General features: G+C 43.7%; 1 protein-coding gene across 1 annotated transcript in view; it reads left to right on the top strand.

Annotated features, from left to right (window-relative positions):
* The first annotated feature begins 1,368 nt into the window (after positions 1–1,368).
* Positions 1,369–24,220, top strand: part of LOC126161529 (UDP-glucosyltransferase 2-like) — a 105,568-nt gene continuing 82,716 nt past the window's right edge. Inside the window, exons 1-2 of the mRNA XM_049917449.1 lie at positions 1,369–1,489; positions 18,119–18,297. Of these exons, the coding sequence (XP_049773406.1) occupies positions 1,471–1,489; positions 18,119–18,297 (198 nt within the window). The 5' untranslated portion in view covers positions 1,369–1,470. The remainder of the gene's footprint in view (positions 1,490–18,118; positions 18,298–24,220) is intronic.

Below are 24,220 nucleotides of genomic sequence, written 5' to 3'. Positions count from 1 at the left end.
TCACGCGCTCGTGGGGGCGGTGAAGTGACCGCCTTTTTGCAATTTCGCGCCATACTTACTCCACAAAGGTAACGAGGCGGCGGGAGGGACATGTATTCTCTAGTGGCACCTTTTTCCGACAGATGCTGCTCAAAGTTCGTCCAAGTCGCACCTCTCTGCCTCTCAGGGAAAGTTCAAATAGATCCGAACACGTTCGGCGGTCAGTTTACCGCCTTGCGAGCGCTTACTGCACTTACAAACACGGTCAGTTTACCGCCTTGCAAGCGCTTACGGCACTTACAAAAACGGTCAGTTACCGCCTTGCGAGCGCTTACGAGACTTTGTTCTACTCGTCTACTTCGGAATTTAAGTATTTCTTTTTGTAATTCCCCTATAATTCCTCAATTTTATAGACTCTTCCAATTCTCTAGTGAATGTGCATGTGCTCCACAATGTCAACATAAAGAAGAACACAAAGGTGGTCTGCATGTATATTTTTCCGCTTCCTTGACTTGGCAGGAGGAAATTCGTTACGCATTTTTCGATTCAACACAGGTAATATGAAAGAAGAAACGAGAAGACAATTCTTACATACGTTATCTTTGGAACTGATGAGCGAAAACCTGAAAGAAAGAGCTAAATTGAAGCATTTACATAAAATTTGTTAGTATTTTTGGAAAATTACAGAGAGAGTGACGTAGTTTATCCAGCTGTATCACCGCCTACAAGGAGAGGAATATGTTATTTGTGTGGCTCAAAAAAGAATATAAAAACAAAGCGAGAATGCGGTGAATGTGGAAGAAACGTCTGTCTACGACATTCAACCACGACAGTTACGTGCAATAATTGTTGTCAGTTTCAAAACGAAAATGAAATGCATACAGACTGATCAGCATTTTTCATCTGACAGAAACGTTTGAGACGTTTTCAATCAAAAATTCTTTTTTAAAAGCAAAATTAGCTTTTCTTGTGACGAGTTAAGACAGTGAATAATTCTAGTCTTAAGTATTACATTATATAGTCCCAAAACATTACAATTAAAAAAATGTTCTTATATTTCATTTGGGTATTTGGCTTCCTTTTTGTATTCCATTGTATATTTTATTGTTAAATAAATAATTTTGATTACAAATGTGTTTGAAATATTGTGTGAGATATCCTATGTCGATATTTTATGCAAATATGACCTTTAAAAACGGAAAACCTCAAGAGATTGATGAAAACCCTCGGACGGTCGGCCGACCGCCCAAGCGAACGCTCGCGTGACTATTTCTAGCGCGAGCGCATGAAGGTTAAGTAAGCAAGAGCAGCAGGACAAGACATTGCTATCAAGGACACGTGCAGACTTGCTCGCGTAACATCGCCCCACTCCACACTGGCGAGTATGAACCCTTCTGAGAATACTTTTGTCTCCGACAGTCGCAACAGTAGCTGCCGCCTGCCGAGGTTCGTGGTAGGCAGCTATTGCACCGCCTTGCTACCGGCTCGAAGATGACAGCCTGCGGAAGAAGTAAGGAAATCACACTCTTAATTTTATTATTAGCGCTCGATTTCGTTACAATTGTGTTACACTTTTGTCCATATCATTTCATAATCGAACGACCTAGTAGCTATTCTCTTATTCAGTGCTGTCAAAGACTGGCTGCAAAATCGATTTTTCCAAACTCCATTTCCTGAGACCTCGTTTAGTATATAAAACGTAAATTCTACTATTGTGGATTGGGTTAACCGTCTATAAAAAGGGTCCTGACATCAAAAATCCCATAAAATTTATTCCGTTCCATTCTGGCTGGCTGGTACAGAAAACGTTCTGAATTGGCTCTAAGCACTATGGGACTTAACATCTGAGGTCATCAGTCCCCTAGAACTTAGAACTACTTAAACCTAACTAACCTAAGGACATCACAGACATCCATTCCCGAGGCAGGATTCGAACGTGAGAACGAAGCAGCCGCGTAGTTCCGGAATGAAGTGCCTAGAACCTATCGGCCACAGCGGCCGGCCGTTGTGAATTATTTCGAATTGAAAAGCAGTATGGGTTGCAAGGATATTTGATTTATGTAGCGTGTTTCGCCCATTTGGGGCATCATCAGATTGTCTTCAAAATAAGAAAACAATCCGTAGCAAATAAATAGCGGGAATGGTCTCATCTTGCACTTCTACAGGAATAAATAAATTGGTGGGACAGATGACTGATCCATCCTGTGAGTATACTCCAACAGAAGGCAGCTCTGTTACGACGCACCGAGGCAACAGCTGCAAGTATACACAGTGCACAATCGTGTGTTGGATTAGTGAGCAGTCGTGAAGCCGTGGGCGTGTCGTGCCTGAGTGTTGTTTAATTGGGCAAGTCCATTGTGTCCGTGAATACCAACGTGCCAGATGTGTTCGCCCATACGGAATAAAAATGGTTCAAATGGCTCTGAGCACTATGGGGCTTAACATCTGTGGTCATCAGTCCCCTAGAACTTAGAACTACTTAAACCTAACTGACCTAAGGACATCACACACATCCATGCCCGAGGCAGGATTCGAACCTGCGACCGTAGCGGTCACGCGGTTCCAAACTGAAGCGCCTAGAACCGCACGGCCACACCGGCCTGCCATACAGAATACACAAGCATATTGTTTGTATACAGGTACTGTAACGACAGTTCGCGTGTGGCTATGAAAGAATGCCAGAGACGTGTCCCTGATCGATGGATCCCCTGTGTCATCGTATTCCCCAGTTTTCAAACATTACGTGAATTCAGAACACTACCAGATATACATGTAACATCAGAACGTGAGGGCTCCAGTCAGCAGAGTAAAGGGAAGACATTGTTGAAATGGTACAGTGGAATCGCACCACCAGTACATGGCACATTAGCTGTCAGCTCGATATTCCAAAAAGGTGAGTGTAGCGTACATTACGTTCCGAGGGCTGGTACCCACTCCATGTGCAGCCCATGCAACATCTACATACAGGTGATTCAGTAAGCAGATAACTATTTCGTGAATGCTTGGCTGTGCACAGAGACGTCATACAACACACTTTATTCACAGATGAAGCTACATTTACTTGCAGTGGTACCATGATCACCCGAAATTCTCATACATGAGCGATGGGGACCCCAATGTCATTAGATAATTACAGGTTAGGTTCTCGGTGAGCGTCTTGTGTGATATGACTTATTCCATATTTTTAGATTTCCAGAAGGCTTTCGACACCGTTCCTCACAACCGTCTTCTAACCAAACTGCGTGCCTACGGAGTATCGCCTCAGTTGTGCGACTGGATTAGTGATTTCCTGTCAGAAAGGTCACAGTTTGTAGTAACAGACGGCAAGTCATCGAGTAAAACAGAAGTAACATCCGGCGTTCCCCAAGGAAGAGCTATAGGGCCTCTATTGTTCCTGATCTATATTAACGACATAGGAGACAATCTGAATAACCGTCTTAGATTGTTTTCAGATGATGCTGTCATTTACCGTCTTGTAAAGTCATCAGACGATGAAAACGACTCGCAAAATGATTTGGATAGGATATCTCTGTGGTGCGAAAAGTGGCAATTGACCCTGAATAACGAAAAGTGTGAAGTTATTCACATGAGTACTAAAAGAAATCAGCTAAATTTCGATTACGCGATAAGTTACACAAACCTGAAGGTTATGAATTCAACTAAATACTTAGGGATTACATTTACAAATAACCTAAAGTAGAACGATCACATAGATTATATTGTAGGTAGAGCAAACCAAAGACGACGATTCTTTTGCAGAACACTTAGAAGATGCAACAGGTCTACTAAAGAGACTGCGTACACCACGCTTGTCCGCCCTATTCTGGAGTATTGCTGTGCGGTGTGGGATCCGCATTAGGTGGGACTGACGAATGACATCGAAAAAGTACAAAGAAGGGCAGCTAGTTTTGTATTATCGCGAATTAGGGGAGATAGTGTCACAAACATGATACGTGAATTGGAGTGGCAATCATTAAAACAAAGGCGTTTTTCGTTGCGACGGGATCTGCTCATGAAATTTCAATCACCAGTTTTCTCCTCCGATTGCGAAAACATTCTGTTGGCACCCACCTACATAGGGAGAAATGATCATCAAGGTAAAATAAGAGAAATCAGGGCTCGCACAGAAAAATTTAAGTGCTCGTTTTTCCCGCGTGCCGTTCGAGAGTGGAACGGTAGAGACGCAGCTTGAAGGTGGTTCATTGAACCCTCTACCAGGCACTTTATTGTGAATAGCAGAGTAATCACATAGATGTAGATGTAGATCTGGTGACAGGGCCTGTGTTCCCGCAAAATCGCATGGCAACCACAGCATACGCACATTTCCTGACAAAAGACCTACCTACACTTGGAAGACGTGACATTAGAGCAACGAGGGCAAATGTACCTGCAACGTAATGGATCACTGATTCACTCCACGAATGTATCCCAGTGTCTGAATAACACATTTCCTCAGCGGTGGATTGGCTGTGGCGGACCCATTAACTGGTCTGCCAAATCACTAGACATAACCCCACTAGATTTCTGTTAATGGGGCTGGTTAAAGGGGGAGGCTTAGGAGCTTAAGTAATATTATAGTGGGCAAAATCGATGTTGTAATGCGATTGTGTTGATCTTTTAAATCCTTCGACCGGTTTATCCACTTTGCGTGCACTGGTAACATTAATTTAAACGTTAACACTACAACTAGTAATAAAAATAGTAATATTTCTTTCTTTCCATTTTCAACTGATATACACTGCGAAACGTAATTAAAGAGTCACTTTTCTAAAATAGAGTTATTGTCTTCCTTGTCTTCCCTTGGAATGCAGAAGAAAAAAAAGAAAAAAGAAACAAAAGTAAAAAAAAAAACAGAAAAAACAGAGCTCAGAAGTGTATGTGATGTGTAAGTTGGGTTAATGACTTGACACTAACACGAATTTCACCACAATTCTGGCCAACGCCACCGTTCACGGGTCACACGATCGAAAGGACGAAAGGACGCCCCCCCCCCCCCCCCATTGCCCACTCTTCACCACTAACCTTGGCGCTTCTGCGTTGAAAATCAGAACTGCTACGTCCAGCGTTGGAATCACGCTCTTCATCTACACTCCTGGAAATGGAAAAAAGAACACATTGACACCGGTGTGTCAGACCCACCATACTTGCTCCGGACACTGCGAGAGGGCTGTACAAGCAATGATCACACGCACGGCACAGCGGACACACCAGGAACCGCGGTGTTGGCCGTCGAATGGCGCTAGCTGCGCAGCATTTGTGCACCGCCGCCGTCAGTGTCAGCCAGTTTGCCGTGGCATACGGAGCTCCATCGCAGTCTTTAACACTGGTAGCATGCCGCGACAGCGTGGACGTGAACCGTATGTGCAGTTGACGGACTTTGAGCAAGGGCGTATAGTGGGCATGCGGGAGGCCGGGTGGACGTACCGCCGAATTGCTCAACACGTGGGGCGTGAGGTCTCCACAGTACATCGATGTTGTCGCCAGTGGTCGGCGGAAGGTGCACGTGCCCGTCGACCTGGGACCGGACCGCAGCGACGCACGGATGCACGCCAAGACCGTAGGATCCTACGCAGTGCCGTAGGGGACCGCACCGCCACTTCCCAGCAAATTAGGGACACTGTTGCTCCTGGGGTATCGGCGAGGACCATTCGCAACCGTCTCCATGAAGCTGGGCTACGGTCCCACACACCGTTAGGCCGTCTTCCGCTCACGCCCCAACATCGTGCAGCCCGCTTCAGTGGTGTCGCGACAGGCGTGAATGGAGGGACGAATGGACACGTGTCGTCTTCAGCGATGAGAGTCGCTTCTGCCTTGGTGCCAATGATGGTCGTATGCGTGTTTGGCGCCGTGCAGGTGAGCGCCACAATCAGGACTGCATACGACCGAGGCACACAGGGCCAACACCCGGCATCATGGTGTGGGGAGCGATCTCCTACACTGGCCGTACACCACTGGTGATCGTCGAGGGGACACTGAATAGTGCACGGTACATCCAAACCGTCATCGAACCCATCGTTCTACCATTCCTAGACCGGCAAGGGAACTTGCTGTTCCAACAGGACAATGCACGTCCGCATGTATCCCGTGCCACCCAACGTGCTCTAGAAGGTGTAAGTCAACTACCCTGGCCAGCAAGATCTCCGGATCTGTCCCCCATTGAGCATGTTTGGGACTGGATGAAGCGTCGTTTCACGCGGTCTGCACGTCCAGCACGAACGCTGGTCCAACTGAGGCGCCAGGTGGAAATGGCATGGCAAGCCGTTCCACAGGACTACATCCAGCATCTCTACGATCATCTCCATGGGAGAATAGCAGCCTGCATTGCTGCGAAAGGTGGATATACACTGTAGTAGTGCCGACATTGTGCATGCTCTGTTGCCTGTGTCTATGTGCCTGTGGTTCTGTCAGTGTGATCATGTGATGTATCTGACCCCAGGAATGTGTCAATAAAGTTTCCCCTTCCTGGGACAATGAATTCACGGTGTTCTTATTTCAATTTCCAGGAGTGTATATCATACTCAGCAAGCAACATAATGGTGTGTGGCGGAGGGTACTTTCGCTACCACCATCTGATCCCTCCAACCCTGTTCCACTCGCGAACTGTGCGTGGGAATAACGGGAATAATGATTGCCGGTGAGCCTCTGTATTGGCTCTAATTTCTCGGGTTTTCTCGTCGTGATCATACGCGAGATATATGTGGGGGGAAGTAATATTTTGTTCGACTCCTCCTGAAAACAGCTGTTCCGAAATTTCAATAGTAACTCTCTCCGTAATGCACAACGCCTCTCTTGTAACGTCTGTCAGTGGAGTTTTCTTAGCATCTCCGTAACGCTCACACACCAGCTAAGCGATCCAGTGACGAAACGCGCCGCTCTTCGTTGCTTCTTCTCTATCTCCTCTATCGGTCTCACCTGATAGGGATCCCAGATAGATAAATAATACTCCGGAATCGGGCGAACAATCGCCTTATAAGCCACTTCTTTTCTGGATAAGTAACATTTCCTTAAGATTCTTCCGATGAAAGTGAGTCTGGTTTCTCCTTTTCCCACTGTCCGTTTTGTATGGTCATTCCATTTAAAATAGCTCTGAATAGTTACACCTAGATATTTTGCGGCAGGCGCTGTCTCCAGCTGTTCGTCATCAATAGTGTAGCTGCACAATAGTGAACTCCTTTTCCTATGTATGCGCAATATGTTACATTTATTTACGTTCAGGGTCAACTGCCAGAGTCTGCACCATTCATCAATTGTCTGTAGGTCGTTCTGCAAATTCTTACTATCTTCTGGCGTTGCTACTTTGGTATAGACAACTGCATCATCTGCGAATAGCCTTAAAGAGCATCCGACGCTTTTTACTAGATCATTTAAATTTGTTGTAAACAGCAACGGTCCTATCACACTTCCCTGTGGTACTCCGGACATTACCTTAGCGTCTGTCGATTTTGTCCGTTAAGAGCGACGTGTTGAGTTCTATCTGCAAGAAAGTCTTGAATCCAATCGCAAGTCTGCTCCGATACTCCGTAAGCTCGTATTTTTTCATTAAACAGCAATGCGGGACGTTGTCAGATGCCTTACTGAAATCAAGGAGCACACCATCAACCTGAGTGCCGTTGTCCACTGCGCTGTGGATCTCATGAAGGAACACAGCGAGCTGAGTTTCGCACGATCTCTGTTTGCGGAATTCATGTCGATTTTTTCAGAGGTGACGTTCATTTTCCAAAACATCATAATTCCTGAACATAAAACATGTTCCATAATTCTATAACAGATTGGCGTCAACGCTATAGGCCTATAATTGTGTGGATCTGTCTTACGGCCTTTCTCAAAAACGGGAATGACCTGCGCTTTTCTCCAGTCGTTAGGTACCTTTCGTTGCTCAAGCGATCTACGATAAATTACTGCTAGATGGGGAGCAAGTTCTTTCTCATAATCTTATAGGTATCTCATCTGATCCTGACACCTTTCCACTACTAAGCGATTGTAGCTGCTTTTCAGTTTTTATTTTGACGATGACCGGTTTCAGTCAGTAATGACCATCCTCAGATCTCTTTCTGCACCATGTCCTAAAGTGATAAGGCCGTAATGGCATCGTCAAAACATATAAAAATATACAGCACAGCATCGTCACATAGATCTAAAATAAGGTGTAGAATAGGCCACATCGTCCACACAGGTCGTTTCTTCTTAATTTCCTACTTTTTTGCCATTTCTTCAGTTTTAATCTACAGTTCGTAAACAATAAATTGTGATCAGAGTTCATATCTGCTCCTGGAAATGTTTTAGAATTTAAGGCGTGGTTCCTAAATCTCTGTCTAAGCATAATATAATCAAGCTAAAACCTTCCGGTGTCTCCAGGTCTCATGCACATATACAACCAAGTGTTAGCGATGATTAAATTCTACTCTGTACTAATTTCTATAAAGAGGCTTTCTCTTTCATTCCTTTCCCCCAGTCCATACTCACCTACAGTTTTTTATTCTATTCCTTGTTGTACTATCGAATTACAGTTCCCCATCACAGTTAAATTTTCATCTCCTTTAAGTATCTGAATAATTTCTTTTATCTCATCGTACTTGAATCTCTTCGATATCTGCGGAGCTAGTTGGCATATAAACTGGTGCTAGTGCGGTAGGCGTGGGCTTCGTGTCCATCTAGGCTTCTATAAAGCGTTTTCTATGCTGTTCATAGTAGCTCACCCACATTCTTGTTTTCTTATTGATTATTAAACTCTTTACTGCATTACTCCCATTTGACTTCGTATTTATAACCCTGTATTCGCTTGATCAGAAGTCCTATTCCTTCTACCACCGAACTTCGATAATTCCCACTATATCGAATTTCAATCTATCCACTTCCCTTTTTAAATTTTCTAACCTACATGCCCGATTAAGGTATCTACTCCAATCCGCAGAATGCCAGTTTTGTTTCTCCTGAGGACGGTATGCTCCTGAATAGTCCCCGCACGAAAATCCGACTGAAGGACTACTTTACCTTCGGAATATTTTACCCAAGAGGATGTCACCATCATTTAACGATACTATAGAGCTGCATGTCCTCGGGAAAAATTCCGGCTGTAGTTTTCCCTTGCTTTCAGCCAGAGTCAGTACCATCACAACAGAGCTACTTTGATTGATGTTTCAAGGCTATGTCAATCAATCATCAAGACTGTCGTCGCTGCAACTCTGCAACTATTGAAAAGGCTGCTGCCCCTCTTCAGGAACCACTCGTTTGTCTGGCCTCTTAGGGTATCACAATACAGTTCAGTCGGTCTTTGCACCATGAAGGAGGACTTCGAACAGAATAACCCCTTCAGAGTCCCACAAGATTGTCGCCATAACTTTACCGGCTGAAGGTGCAGCTTTGAACTTTTTTTTCGGAGGAGAGGTGGTGTGGCGCCACACTGTGGGTTGTTGTTCGGTTTCCGGTTCACAGTGATGAACTTACGTTCCATCGTCGACAAAAAATTGTCACAATCGGATTCGTGACTAGCAAGTAATTCCTCACACATGGTCCTTCATTTCTCTTCATGGTCCTCTATTAGGCGGCGAGGTACCTAGCCGGCGCATGCCTTTGAGTGCTCCAACAGTTGGACGAATATGTCAGTACTACCAACAGAGATATCCGGTTGAGCCGTGTGGTGTTTGTGATCACCTCGAATGAGAGTGTCCGCATGTACAGACACTGTAGGAGTCTCAGCTGTGTGCGGCTGGCCGGTTAGCAGGTTGTGCTGTCTTAATGCAATGACAACAACGCTTCGCCCAACGGCTCACCGTGTTTTTGTTTAATTCCAGATTTCTGTATTCTGCAGGGGTCTATGAATATCTGCGATGATCTGGTTTTCTGGCAAAAGAAACTCAATAGAGTTCTCTGCTTCGTGCGCAATTTCCTTACAGGCGCCGTTTTGAAGGTTCTGCACAGCCCCGACGCCTATCGGAATTACATGAAACTGTAGGGACTGAAGCGGGAATATATCATGATGTCACACAACACAGTCCGCATTTTTCAACTCAAAGTGGCAGAGAAAAAAATGTGGCATTGCGTATTGAACGCTCCCCTTATATCCACACTTATTCTCGACTATATGTTCATCGGTAAACTAAAGGAAGCATTGTAAGATCGATTTCGCAATTCCGGCTGCACCTCTCACACCTGACAGTTGAATAATATAGTTCTTTGAGGGTGTCGTCACATTTCTTGGTGAAGGTTCTTCATCCATTTTCTCGCTTTGTCTTTCCTGAAGTAGAAATTTTTATTTACAAAATTTACTTCGTTATCACCACCATAATCTCTGTGTTTCATTTTCCAGTTCTTCACACTTACCAGATGATTCTGAATAGATTATTCTAATAGAAAGACAGAAAAAAAATCGCAGCACCGAGGAGCAGTTATGCGACGTAAACGAAAGTCGGTAGGCGTGTTTCTACATCAGAAACATGATGTGTATTTCAATTTTTCGCGTCACATGCGATTGGCGCTAGAAGCGCCACTATGAGGATGTAAATTGGGTTTGCTTTCAACAGACGCTGTAACGGTAGTGATCGTTAGTTACCTTTGAGACTGGACATTGTAGGTGGATGCTAAGAATGCCTTTAGCGCGACAAACAGGCCTTATCAACACCTCACTGAGTTTGAACGAGGATGTGTGATAGGGCTACCGAGGAAGTGAATGTTCCTTCTGCGATACTGCAGAGAGACGTGACAGGAATGTAGCCACTGTACATGGCTGCTGCCAGCAGTGGTCACGAGAACGTACGGTAGAAGAGGACCGGGTTCCGGACGGCTACGTGGTACTACCGAGAGAGAAGACCACCTTGTTCCGCCTGTATCTCTGGCCCATCGTACTGCATCTGAAGCAGCTATTTGGACAGCAGTTGGCACCACAATGACGCAGCGAACTATTAGAAATTGGTTACTTCGAGGACTGCTCCGTGTCGGACCGACACCCCCGGGATAACAAGGCCGCCCAGCAGTGTTAGTGACGTCACACTAAGCGCCCCATAGCCGACGCAGCAGTCCACGGACACCTCCGTACAGACGCGCCTGGTGCTAACGATCTTCTGTCCGTCATACAGAAAGGAGCGAACTATAATTCGAACCAAAGACCAAATTATATATATTCTTGTAAACAACATAAAGGTTCATAACGAAATACCGATTACTTATACGGGCAGGAATAAGTTTAATCGATTGAGGAACTTTGCCACTATTTTATAATTGTCAGAACACTATTTAGCTTTACAACTCGCATACAGGTGGTGACTAATGCCAACTGACAGCAGGACTTAACATTTTCAAGCTATTACACTGAAAGTAAATTATCTTAAACACTGTCATACATAGCAAAACCCTCACAACTTTCGTTTACAATAAGGTAACAAGAGTTCGCTTTATCTCATAAAACACATGACTATGGTGAATTTACTCATATGTTCATGGTGACAGCTCTTTTCAAGAATTTTTACAAGTGTATCCCCAGTAATAAAGAATGGAAACAAAAGATAGATATCAAATATTCTCCTTTTAACATAGACATCACTGAAGACAAGATTCGGTCTTGCACTGTGATACTAAGGGACTGCTCTTTCCTTTAAGAAAAGCCTGACAATTTGAAGTTCACTCGGCTATTGAAGATACACTTCTTGAAACAATATTAAAAATGTTATGAAAGGTAAGGAAATGAAAAACAATCAAGTGCATTACATGTAAGAATGTGAGCAAAAGGCTGAGGCTCTCTTTACTTACCATTTTCAATCTCTCTACAGCTTATTTCCTTTTCCACGTAGAAATCACCAACTGCAAGTCTCATTATTGCTGTCTGTTACTAACAAAGTGCTTTTCTATTTAGAAAACCTGACAATTTGATGTTCATTCTGGTACTGAAGATAAACACTTTTCACAGGAGTTCTAGAACCTATTCCTGCCCGTATATGTAATCGGTATTTCGTTATGAACCTTTATGCTGTTTACAAGAATATGTATAATTTGGTCTTTGGTTCGAATTATAGTTCGCTCCTTTCTGTATGACGTACAGAAGATCGTTAGCACCAGGCGCGTCTGTACGGAGGTGTCCGTGGACTGCTGCGTGGCTATGGGGCGCTTAGTGTGACGTCACTAACACTGCTGGGCGGCCTTGTTATCCCGGGGGTGTCGGTCGGACGCCCTGTATCGTGCATTCCACTGACCTCGAACCAACGCCATTTACGACTTCAATGGTGTTAAGCGAGAGCTCATTGGATGGCATGGTGGAGGCCTGTTGTGTTTTCCGATGAAAGCTGGTTCTGCCTCGGTGCCAGTGATGGCCGCATGGTGGTTAGAAGGAGGCTAGTTGAGAGACTGCAGCCAAACTGTCTGCGAGCTAGACATACTGGACCTGTATCAGGTGTTATGGTCTGGGGTACGATTTCATGTGACAGGGGCTATCTTGGTTATCACAAGCTGCGGCGTGGTTGCGAATAAAACAGTTACCCGAATATAGAATAAATTTCCTTTACTTTACATTTGTGGTAAAAAAAAAATTGTCATCAGTTTACCGCTTTCGGTCTATAACGACCATCTTCAGATCTGTTCTATAAAAACATAGTGGCTGCAGTACATTAGGACATGTTTTTATGAACAGAAAAAAATGGCTCTGAGCACTATGGGACGTAACATCTATGGTCATCAGTCCCCTAGAACTTAGAACTACTTAAACCTAACTAACCTAAGGACAGCACACAAACCCAGCCATCACGAGGCAGAGAAAATCCCTAACCTCGCCGGGAATCGAACCTGGGAACCCGGGGTGGGAAGCGAGAACGCTACCGCACGACCACGAGATGCGGGCTTTATGAACAGAGTACGGCTTTTACAAAATACGCAGGCGTGCAACACTGCTACTTTCTCTTCCGGCCCACCTGCGTCGCATTCAGTTCCGTAGGCGTCCTGTCGCAAAACAGCGTGTGAACCGAAGACACCACCATCAATAAAATCTTCTCGGTTTACAAGTCGCGTCATTTTGAATAAACCACTCGAGCTTTTGACAGTTCTCTTCGCCATCGTCATCAGGATCTGAGATCAGCCGCGTTAATTCGAATATACAGGGCTATTAGAAATGATTGAAGCGATTTCATAAATTCACTGTAGCTCCATTCATTGACATATGGTCACGACACACTACAGATACGTAGGAAAACTCATAAAGTTTTGTTCGGCTGAAGCCGCACTTCAGGTTTCTGCCGCCAGAGCGCTCGAGAGCGCAGTGAGACAAATTGGCGACAGGAGCCGAGAAATCGTATGTCGTGCTTGAAATGCACTCACATCAGTCAGTCATAACAGTGCAACGACACTTCAGGACGAAGTTCAACAAAGATCCACCAACTGCTAACTCCATTCGGCGATGGTATGCGCAGTTTAAAGCTTCTGGATGCCTCTGTAAGGGGAGATCAACGGGTCGGCCTGCAGTGAGCGAAGAAACGGTTGAACGCGTGCGGGCAAGTTTCACGCGTAGCCCGCGGAAGTCGACGAATAAAGCAAGCAGGGAGCTAAACGTACCACAGTCGACGGATTGGAAAATCTTACGGAAGAGGCTAAAGCAGAAGCCTTACCGTTCACAATTGCTACAAGCCCTGACACCCGATGACAAAGTCAAACGCTTTGAATTTTCGGCGCGGTTGCAACAGCTCATGGAATAGGAAGCGTTCAGTGCGAAACTTGTTTTCAGTGATGAAGCAACATTTTTTCTTAATGGTGAAGTGAACAGACACAATATGCGAATCTGGGCGGTAGAGAATCCTCACGCATTCGTGCAGCAAATTCGCTATTCACCAAAAGTTAACGTGTTTTGTGCAATCTCACGGTTTAAAGTCTACGGCCCCTTTTTCTTCTGAGAAAAAAACGTTACAGGACACGTGTATCTGGACATGCTGGAAAATTGGCTCATGCCACAACTGGAGACCGACAGCACCGACTTCATCTTTCAACAGGATAGTGCTCCACCGCACTTCCATCATGATGTTCGGCATTTCTTAAACAGGAGATTGGAAAACCGATGGATCGGTCGTGGAGGAGATCATGATCAGCAATTCATGTCATGGCCTCCACACTCTCCCGACTTAACCCCATGCGATTTCTTTCTGTGGGGTTATGTGAAAGATTCAGTGTTTGAACCTCCTCTACCAAAAAACGTGCCAGAACTGCGAGCTCGCATCAACGATGCTTTCGAACTCATTGATGGGGACATGCTGCGCCGAGTGTAGGAGGAACTTGATTGTCGGCTTGATGTCTGCCGAATCACTAAAGGGGCACATATCGAACATTTGTGAATGCCTAAAAAAACTTTTTGAGTTTTTGTATGTGTGTGCAAAGCATTGTGAAAATATCTCAAATAATAAAGTTATTGTCGAGCTGTGAAATCGCTTCAATCATTTGTAATAACCCTGTAACGCTCGAGCCTTCTATAACTCCTGATGACGATAGCGGAGACAGCTATTGAAAGCTCGATTGTTTTATTTCGAAATGACGCAGCTAGTAAACTAAAAGATTTCATTGAAGCGTCTCACTGCGAAAGACTTCGAGGACACGAAGATGCTATCGTCTGCCGTCGCAGCTAGCCCTGGGCTTCCTGCAGAGCTTTTCATATGCGAAGAAGAAACTACATACAGTGCTCAGCACTTGCGTTCTCTCGGCCTGACCATGCATCGTATAAAACACAATTGGGCCTCATTTGTTAACTCTCAACTGGCTTACGAAGTTCACCCCCATATTTTTTTAACAATGGAAACTCCAGTAGGAACATCAACAGTGTAGGAAAAGACTGATTGCTACTTGACGTAAAGAAGACACGTTAAGTTGTAGACAGGCATAGTTAAAAGACACTTACATAAAGCCTTCATCAGCAAAACAGACACCATTCAAACACACAAGCAAGGACGTCACATGCAGTCGTGATCGCCGGCTCCAGCATCACAGACCGAGATGACTGGCGGTCATGTGTGCGTTGTGTGCGCTTGCTTGTGTGTATGAATGTGTGTGTTTCTCTTTTGCCGATGAAGGCTGTGCCAAAAAGCTTTATGTAAGTGTCCTTTAATTTTGCCTGTCTGCAACCATATTAGTTCTACATATTTTAGATGTAAAAACCAATTTCTTTTCGTATTTTGTAATTTTATAGTGAGGATTAAAGTGCACTTAATCCACATATGAATGATAAGTAGAGACCGGATTATATGCACCAGAAAAACCTTAATATATGCATGAAATATGCTTAAAAATGCATGAAAAGTGTCGAAATATGCAAGATCAAATATTAAAAAAAACATGGTAGTTACTGCGTGCATTATTTCTCAAAGTCGAACCTTTGCATATCAATTACGGGGAAGAGTGCTGGCCACGCGAAAATTCGCTCCATTTAGAATTATGATATTATTTTCGGAATACTCTCTGGTAGAGGTTATGAAGGGAGCCTTTCTGGGATTATTTTCTAAAAATTTGCAAAATGGTGACGCATACCTCTTTTCAAGAATTGCTCCTTCTTTTCTATTGTTGTCTGTAACAAGCGGATTCGATGCGAGTGAGTCGCAGCGAAGCAAACGATATTTACAAGACCAACTTCGAGATATATCGCACTCAGAGGAGCATGCTCAAAAACTCCGCAATATTTTATTTAAAAAATAACATACAATCATGATTTTTTTGAACAGCATTAACTTTTAATTAATACTATTGGACCAAAGCATCATTTACAATTTGTTTTACAGTTTCCTACTATTGTAAACATAAACGACCAACTACTGTTCCTAATGTTCGGTAGTGAGATTGTGTCTTCGATCACTCAAAATATTTTTATAAGCAGAAAAGGACCGGAACTTATTGTTTCTGGTAAAAGTTCTTTTCAAACTTTTCTTTAAGTTTTTTTGGGAATACCTCTGGCAATGAGGAGTTCACTGGAATAATTTTACTCATTAACTGACTAGATCCATTCAACACCAAACCTTTAGTTTCAAGCTTTTTAATACTTGAAGGTATATGGGAAAAATTAGTGCTAATCACAGCACTGTCTTTTTTAATACAGGGATCATCAAAAGCTTCCTTGCACTGGCAAACTGCCGAAGCCTCTGCACTATCTAAGTCGTTTACTACCCCTCTAATGGCCTCGATATGTTCATTGTAAAACAACACAGATTCGACCCACGTACCCCAACGAGTTACCAATAGTTCAGGAGGTAAAGGCACGTTTGGTAGATTTACTTTGTAGGTCTTGATGCGAGTAGGAGCGTTTAGAAACACTTTCTTTGTGTATGAAATCAGTCTGTTTACATTCACAAACGTGGGACATACATCTTCAGCAAGGTGGTGTTCTCCGTGAGCAAAGCGCATCATACGAATCAAATTGGAATAAAATACTCCGTGGGCTTTCCCTGCTTTGATCATATAGTGAGCGGCAACTGAAATAAACACAAGCACCCTTTAATATGCAGAAGATTCTGGAAATATTTTTCTAATACCCTCATTCACAAATGTGGCGATCGTAGAGTGATTTACTTTTTCAAGTTCTTTGCAGGCCGCTAAATACGAAGAAGAAATTTCTTCTTTTAAAGCACCAACAATTAAATTTGCAATGTAACGGCCTCAAGTGCCTGTAGTTTCGTCAACTGAAATCCAGATAATGCTGTCCTCGAGTTCATTGCGTATTGCTTTCAGAACATTTACGTGAAATGTCGGTATGTAATTTTTACGCAATGTTGATTCATCTGGTATATTTCGATTTACGCAATATTTGCGCAGGAAGTCTTTGAGAATAGGGATTGTAAGTTTGTGAAGAGGAATACTGCTTGCAATGAATGCTTCACGTAGACCCATGTTAAACCGACTTTTTTTGTTGCTTTTGGACAAATCCCTGTCACTGCAACTTGCTATTGGCGCACAACACGTTTCACACGTCGTAAACACGTTCAACTGTGCACAAGTAAATAGAAAACTAAACTGAAGCAAAGGACGTGCGACTTAAAGCTTGCGTAGTTTAATTTAATTGTTGCCGACGCGTACGGTACGACAGCGGAGAGCATTAAGCGGCGGCGCGGGCGCAGGGGCATTGACTCTGTCTGCCTGTTCCTGTTCCTCGTCTCCAATGATGTCGCTGGGAAGTGGCCTATCGGTTAGCGATTGCACGCACTTCTAGGTCGCGGTCAATCTGTGAGACATCAAAACTAGATCGAGATAGAGACCACCCGTCTAAATTTTTAAAATATTGTAAACAAAGAGCGAAAATTGCATCTTCACAAGTTTTTAGTTAAAATATGCAATAACCGCTGAAAAAGAGCCAAATATGCAAATTCATATGCAACATGCAAATGCATACAATCCGGTCTGTAGTGATATGTGATGCTAATTCATGTGTTTATTCGTAATTATTGTTTTATCCTTTGACGATGTGTGTTCTACTTGTACGGGCTTCGTTGATCTATTCATTCGACCAAGTGTAATATCAACCAGACGCTTGTGCTTTCCTTTGTCTCGCTCATTTATACAGAAACGAATGAGTGTATTATTCCAATCAGGCATTATTATTTCTGAGTTACTGGTTGATGAGTTGCGACCCTTATTTTGTCAAATTTATGTAGAGTTTATTGTTGTATGTTTTGGGATCAGATCGTTTGCTCATCAGAGGAATCAACAAGTGTAAAGTATGTATTTCCATACTCTTCCAACTAACAAAATCCCGTCACTTTATAAAATTCCAAATGCGCGAGACCTTCTGATGTATACTGACGATCATTGTGTCTACGTGATGAAATGAAGCGTAAGCGATGTTTGCTCCACACACAGCACTCTTGAGAATGTACCACACGATGCAAATCCACACTTTCTATCTCTTCAGACGAAGTCAATAGAAAATCAGCTCCCCCAGTTTGAGATATGCTCACTATCAAACAACTTTTACTTAAAATACTACACAAGTGACTTTTTGTTTTCTTGAACACAGTAATAATTTCCATGTAGAGAGATACTTAAAATTAAGTACTATAGCAAACTGGACAAATATCTTTTCATCAACACATATTTCAGTAACTGATTTCACTGTCTCATTAAAAATATTCACTGTTTGCTTGAAATGTCTTTATATCTTTACTATTAATGTGTATCCTCATACACTTTTTTCTTCTAGAGAAATTGTTTTCCACGTTTGTTGTACTATCGATGCTGGCCAAATTGTGTCATGCCTCAAAGATATTGGTGGTGGTTCCAACGGCGTCCATCAGCCACCAGAAGCCTTTCCACATCTTAACTAAAGCTCTGCTTCAGAGAGGACATGAAGTCACACTCTTCACCACAAATCCACTCACGGTAAGTCTCGCCAGGCAGTCTAATATTCAATTTGTCTATAGTTACGTTCTCCTCTAAGAGCACGCTATGTAGCTGTAAACGACCATAAAGTGAGGAAAATAAAACTGCCCCGGCATGTATACAGCGCAACAGAATTAAAGAATCATTTTTCAAACCCCATAATTGTCATTGCGGAACGTAAGTTTCAAATTTGGCTGAAAGATGTCTACAACCTCCCTCCGTGATGGCGCAAATGCGTGACACATAATGGGAAAGTCGTCAAACTCACTCTAGTCAACACATCACCCCTTCCTTTGACGTCTCTGCGATGGAGTTCAGAATCACTTCGAAGGGGTTTCCTGCCCTCAGGTGTGACAGCAGCGTTGGAGCGCCACTCAAGTAAGTGGGTGACGAACATCCTGCACAGGTACGTTTTTAGAGAGTGCAGTAAAGGTGTGTAGGTGACAACGAAGGTATTCTCGAACTGGGAGATCTTGTTAAGGGATCCTTTGCCGCTTTATTAACGCATGTGTCAGTATTGTTCTGCACTCCCCCTACCCCCCCCCCCCCCTCCCATGTTTCCCCGCCCTTCATCACAGAAGGGTGCGAACACTTTGCTGTTTCGGAACACATTCGAATTTTGAGGAATGGTTTTGAGTAATTCTAGTCCTTCCACCCTGTATATAAAAACAAATTTGGAGGCTGTGCTACACTTTGTGCACGTGCGATCATGTGTATTGTGGTTACAATCAAACGAGGTACTTACCGAAGAACTGAATCGTCCGGACAGTGTCAGCAATGTCAAGAACGTCGTTCTGTTGACCATTGCACTGCGACATGTGTGAGAATCAATGCTCCAAGAGAAGAGGTGTTTTTATTGACGCCCTTTACCCAACCACCTGAGGCTTTTTCTTGTCCATTCTGAGTACTGGTGTGCCTGAAATGTTTCCTTGGTCACTCATAAGAAAGCCGCGTAATTTAAATGTTGAGCGTCACGTTTCTGACTTCCACTGCACAGGCGTCAAGAGGAGGGGTGAAATATGGGTAACAGGATGTGTGACATCGTTAGCCGTCCTGACAATTCACATGAACCTCTGAGCTCTGTGTCTCGACAGCTGGCTGTTTCAAGCTTCGTCGAGCCCTAGGGTGATGTTGCAGGACGCCAGTTTTTGCGTCATTACAGAGGTAGGTTGAGGACACGTTTGAGCCAAATTTCAAACTTTTGCGTCGCAATAGGAGGTAAATTCGTGGTTTCGAAAAAGTGATACTTCACTGTTTAGCACAGTGTATTTCATACACCTTGAAATAGGCAACTAAACTTACATTCTTTGCCTGTGTATTGTGTATGTTCTATCTATGCTATCGTGAGCTGTGGAAAGAAAAGTATGTTTATCAGACGCCTCTTAGTAAGTAATTCTTATACATAGATTTCGCTACAGCAGCTGGGGACAAGAAAAACCGCATACCAGTCAAGAGTGTCGCTGCCACCGCACTTGTCGACGGACCTTGTGTTTTCTGTGGTTGTAAACTTAATTTTAGTATTGACATTTTCACACGGGAATGGTTGGCTCACAGTAGCTGTTGTACGCGGTGGTAGTGGTGTACCGAGTGTTGGTGGACTTGAAAGTATTGTTGATAGAGACATAATTGCGTATCGTACCTATCATGTGGCAGAACTTGCAAATAAAGACTTTGGTAAATCAGCGTATACGTCAACATCTGCACTGTCTTTGTACACTCGTAGTAAGAGAAAAATATCTGTAAATGAATCTGATACTAAACTGTAAACTTTCACGGCCGGAAATATCATGTCCATTATAATTATCCGGGCTGTTATGCCGTGGTCGGTTGATGAATGCTGTGGTGATTCCCCCGTGGTCGGTTGATGAATGCTGTGGTGATTCCCCCGTGGTCGGTTGATGAATGCTGTGGTGAATCACCACAGCATTCATCAACCGACCACGGCATAACAGCCCGGATAATTATAATGGACATGTAAATGAATCTGTCTTCATTTGGGTGAAAGGTAAAGGTGTATGTGAATATGTAAAGTTTGTTGGTGACTGTACACTGTATTTTCATAAATAAATGTTTTGTTCAAACTTATCTCCTGCTTGAACTTTATTTGAAATAGTACATCTAGAACCGGGGGCTCAAGGAGGCAACAGTTTGTTTATATACATTCTTATCATTTGACCTTGTTGACCTCCGCTCTCGGCGGCTGGCTTACGCAATCGTACTACAGGCCATTAAAATTGCTAAACCACGAAGAAATGCAGATGATAAACGGGTATTCATTGGACAAATATATTATACTAGAACTGTCATGTGATTACATTTTCACGCACTTTGGGTGCATAGATCCTGAGAAATCAGCACCCAGAACAACCACCTCGGCCTTCATACGCCTGGGCATTGAGTTAAACAGAGCTTGGATGGCGTGTACAGGTACAGCTGCCCATGCAGCTTCAACATGATACCACAGTTCATCAAGAGTAGTGACTGGCGTATTGTGACGAGTCAGTTGCTCGGCCACCATTGACCAGACGTTTTCAGTTGGTGACAGATCTGAAGAATGTGCTGGCCAGGGCAGCAGTCGAACATTTTCTGTATCAGAAAGGCCCGTACAGGACCTGCAACATGCGGTCGTGCATTAGCCTGCCGAAATGTAGCGTTTCGCAGGGATCGAATGAAGGGTATAGCCACGGGTCGTAAAACATCTGAAATGTAACGTCCATTGTTCAAAGTTCCGTCAATGCGAACAAGAGGTGAGCGAGGCATGTAACCAATGGCACCCCATACTATCACGCCGGGTGATACGCCAGTATGGCGATGACGAATACACGCTTCCAATGTGCGTTCACCGGGACGTCACCAAACACGGATGTGACCATCATGATGTTGTAATCAGGACCAGGATTCATCCGAAAAAATTCCGTTTTGCCATTCGTGCACCCAGGTTCGTCGTTGAGTACACCACTGCAGGCGTTTCTGCCTGTGATGCAGCGTCAAGGGTATCCGCAGCCATGGCCTCCGAGCAGATAGTCCATGCTGCTGCAAACGTCGTCGAACTGTTCGTGCAAATGGTTGTTGTCTTGCAAACGTCCCCATCTGTTGACTCAGGGTCCGAGACTTGGCTGCACGATCCGTTACAGCCATGCGGATAATATGCCTGTCATCTCGACTGCTAGTGATACGAGGCCGTTGGGATCCAGCACGGCGTTCCGTATTACCCTCCTGAACCCACCGATTCCATATTCTGATAACAGTCATTGGATCTCGACCAACGCGAGCAGCAATGTCGTGATACGATAAACCGCAATCGCGACAGGCTACAATCCGACCTTTACCAAAGTCGGAAACGTGATGGTACGCATTTCTTCTCCTTGCACGAAGCATCACAACAACGTTTCACCAGGCACCGCCGCTAAACTGCTGTTTGTGTATGAGAAATCGGTTGGAAACTTTCCTCATGTCAGCACGTTGTAGGTGTCGCCACCGGCGCCAACCTTGTGTGAATCCTCTTAAAATCTAAACATTTGCGTATCACAGCATCTTCTTCCTGTCGGTTAAATTTCGCGTCTGTAGCACGTCCTCTTCGTGGTGTAGCAATTGTAATGGCCATTAGTGTATATATAAGGCTCACCGAAATATTCGTGAAAGATACTATTTCATTTGCTGGCAGTGCCGGCTTACTTCTCTATTGTGCTGAATAGAGCACTGGCGTTCATGTCAGTTGAGATTCGTCTCCGAAAATTATCTTAGCGCCCTTTCATGTTCACACGTGGACACAGCAGGTAACGTGAAAAAGTGCCAGTCACATTGCACTACTGGTCTACTCACAGCACGCTTATTTCAAGTAATACATTATTATGGCTTCACTAGAAATAGCGCCAAATCTGATTCAGATGCACCCAGCTGCGGTTCACGTCAGACTTTCACAAAGATCGTCATGAGCGAGAGTGATATGCTCTCTGGATTTTGTATTACACAGAGACACACGAGTGACAGAGCACAACAATCCATCGTCAGGTTCACGATCTGTCCGCAGATCGATCATGTGTGATCAAATCGCATATCGCCAGAATCGTGATTTGGTCAGTCGAAATTCCCGAACAATCGGGTGGGGTGAATAGCATGCCATGTGTGACAATACGGCTGCAAGGCTGTTAATCCTTTATCCAGTTCACAAGCGTAGTTGTGCATTTCAGTTTAATTTCACAATGCGCACATGGAGTAGGAACCCTACTTTCGAGCTTAATGTTATTGAAGAAACACGAATCATTCGGAAAAGTAAAGTTTTCTAATATTAAAGTTTCAAACATGGCTGCAACTTCAGCAACTACATGACAGTAACGTTTGAGATGTTGAAAAAATCAAGGTTTGTTGTAACCTGTGACATAGGTTTCAATTTTAAAATTGGCTTCTTCACAAGATGTAATGGACCATAGAATTACTTTAGTAGTTACAAAAATATTTTATACGCAACAAAGAATCAACTGTAGCCAAAAGTTTGTAAGACAAGCGTAAGTTTGTAAGACATGCGTATTCACTTATTTCATCATATATTGATTAAGTCTATTGAATAACGTCAAGTGGCACTTGTCATTTGTGACATACGTCTTAAGAAAACAAATAATCACAAACCTTGACTTGGGATTGCAGCACTATAGTACTACAGATGTGCAGATTATATGCCAAGTGTAGTGCCCAATTAACATAATGCTGTTGTCGATGTAGGAGTTGACTTGTGTATAGTAGTACACGGTGATGGCATCTGAATTACAGACGTTTGTATATGACAAATAGCAAAAGTCAACTGCCCAAATTCTTGGGCTCTAGCGTCAAGAATAGCTAGTTGCAGAGGGCGGTAAATGAGTGTGTGTAAGTAATGTGCCTAGACTGCATTGAGCACTCAAAGTGCACACATTTAGGAACTCCTGCAGCTAGCTTTCCTTAATGCTAGAACCTACATACTTAGATAATTGACTTCTAGTATTTGTCATATACCTGCTGCTGTAGTCTGGATTCCATCATTGTACTTTATTGTAAACAACTTTTACATCGACAACAGCCCTATGTCAATGGACCAGTGCACTAGGCATTTGATCTGCACACCTGTTATACTACAGTGTTGCAATACTAACAGGGGAACCTCCCCATCGCACCCTCCTCAGATTTAGTTATACGTTGGCGCAGTGGATAGGCCTTGAAAAACTGAACACAGATCAATCGAGAAAACAGGAAGAAGTTGTGTGGAACTATGAAAAAAATAAGCAAAATATACAAATTGAGTAGTCCACGCGCAAGATAGGCAACAACAAGGAGAGTCTGAGCTCAGGAGCGCTGTGGTCCCGTGGTTAGCGTGAGCAACTGCGGAACGAGGGGTCGTTTGTTCCAGCCTTCCCTCGAGTGAAAAGTTTAATTTTTTATTTTCAGACAATTATTATCTGTCCGTCCGTCCGACCGATGCGAGGTAACTGACATCCACAAGAAAACCTAAATCGGGCAAGATAGAAGAATCTTTTTACCCATTCGCCAAGTGTACAAGATAGGTGGGTCGACAACATATTCCTGTCATGTGACGCACATGGCGTCACCAGTGTCGTATAGAATATATCAGACGTGTTTTCCTGTGGAGAAATCGGTTGACCTATTACCTTGCGATCAAATGTTTTCGGTTCCCATTGGAGAGGCACGTCCTTTCGTCTACTAGCCGCACGTTTTTGCGGTGCGGTCGCAAAACACAGACACTAAACTTATTACAGTGAATAGAGACGTGAACGAACGAACGGACATATCATAACTTTGCGAAAATAAAGAAAGTAAACTTTTCACTCGAGGGAAGACTTGAACCAACGGCCTCTCGTTCCGCAATTGCTCACGCTAACCACGGGACCACAGCGCTCCTCAATGCCCACTATCCTTGATGTTGCCTATCTTC

This window comes from Schistocerca cancellata, chromosome 2 (assembly GCF_023864275.1).
Source record: "Schistocerca cancellata isolate TAMUIC-IGC-003103 chromosome 2, iqSchCanc2.1, whole genome shotgun sequence".
Taxonomy (NCBI): domain Eukaryota; kingdom Metazoa; phylum Arthropoda; class Insecta; order Orthoptera; family Acrididae; genus Schistocerca; species Schistocerca cancellata.
This window is presented reverse-complemented; position numbering and strand designations above follow the sequence as displayed.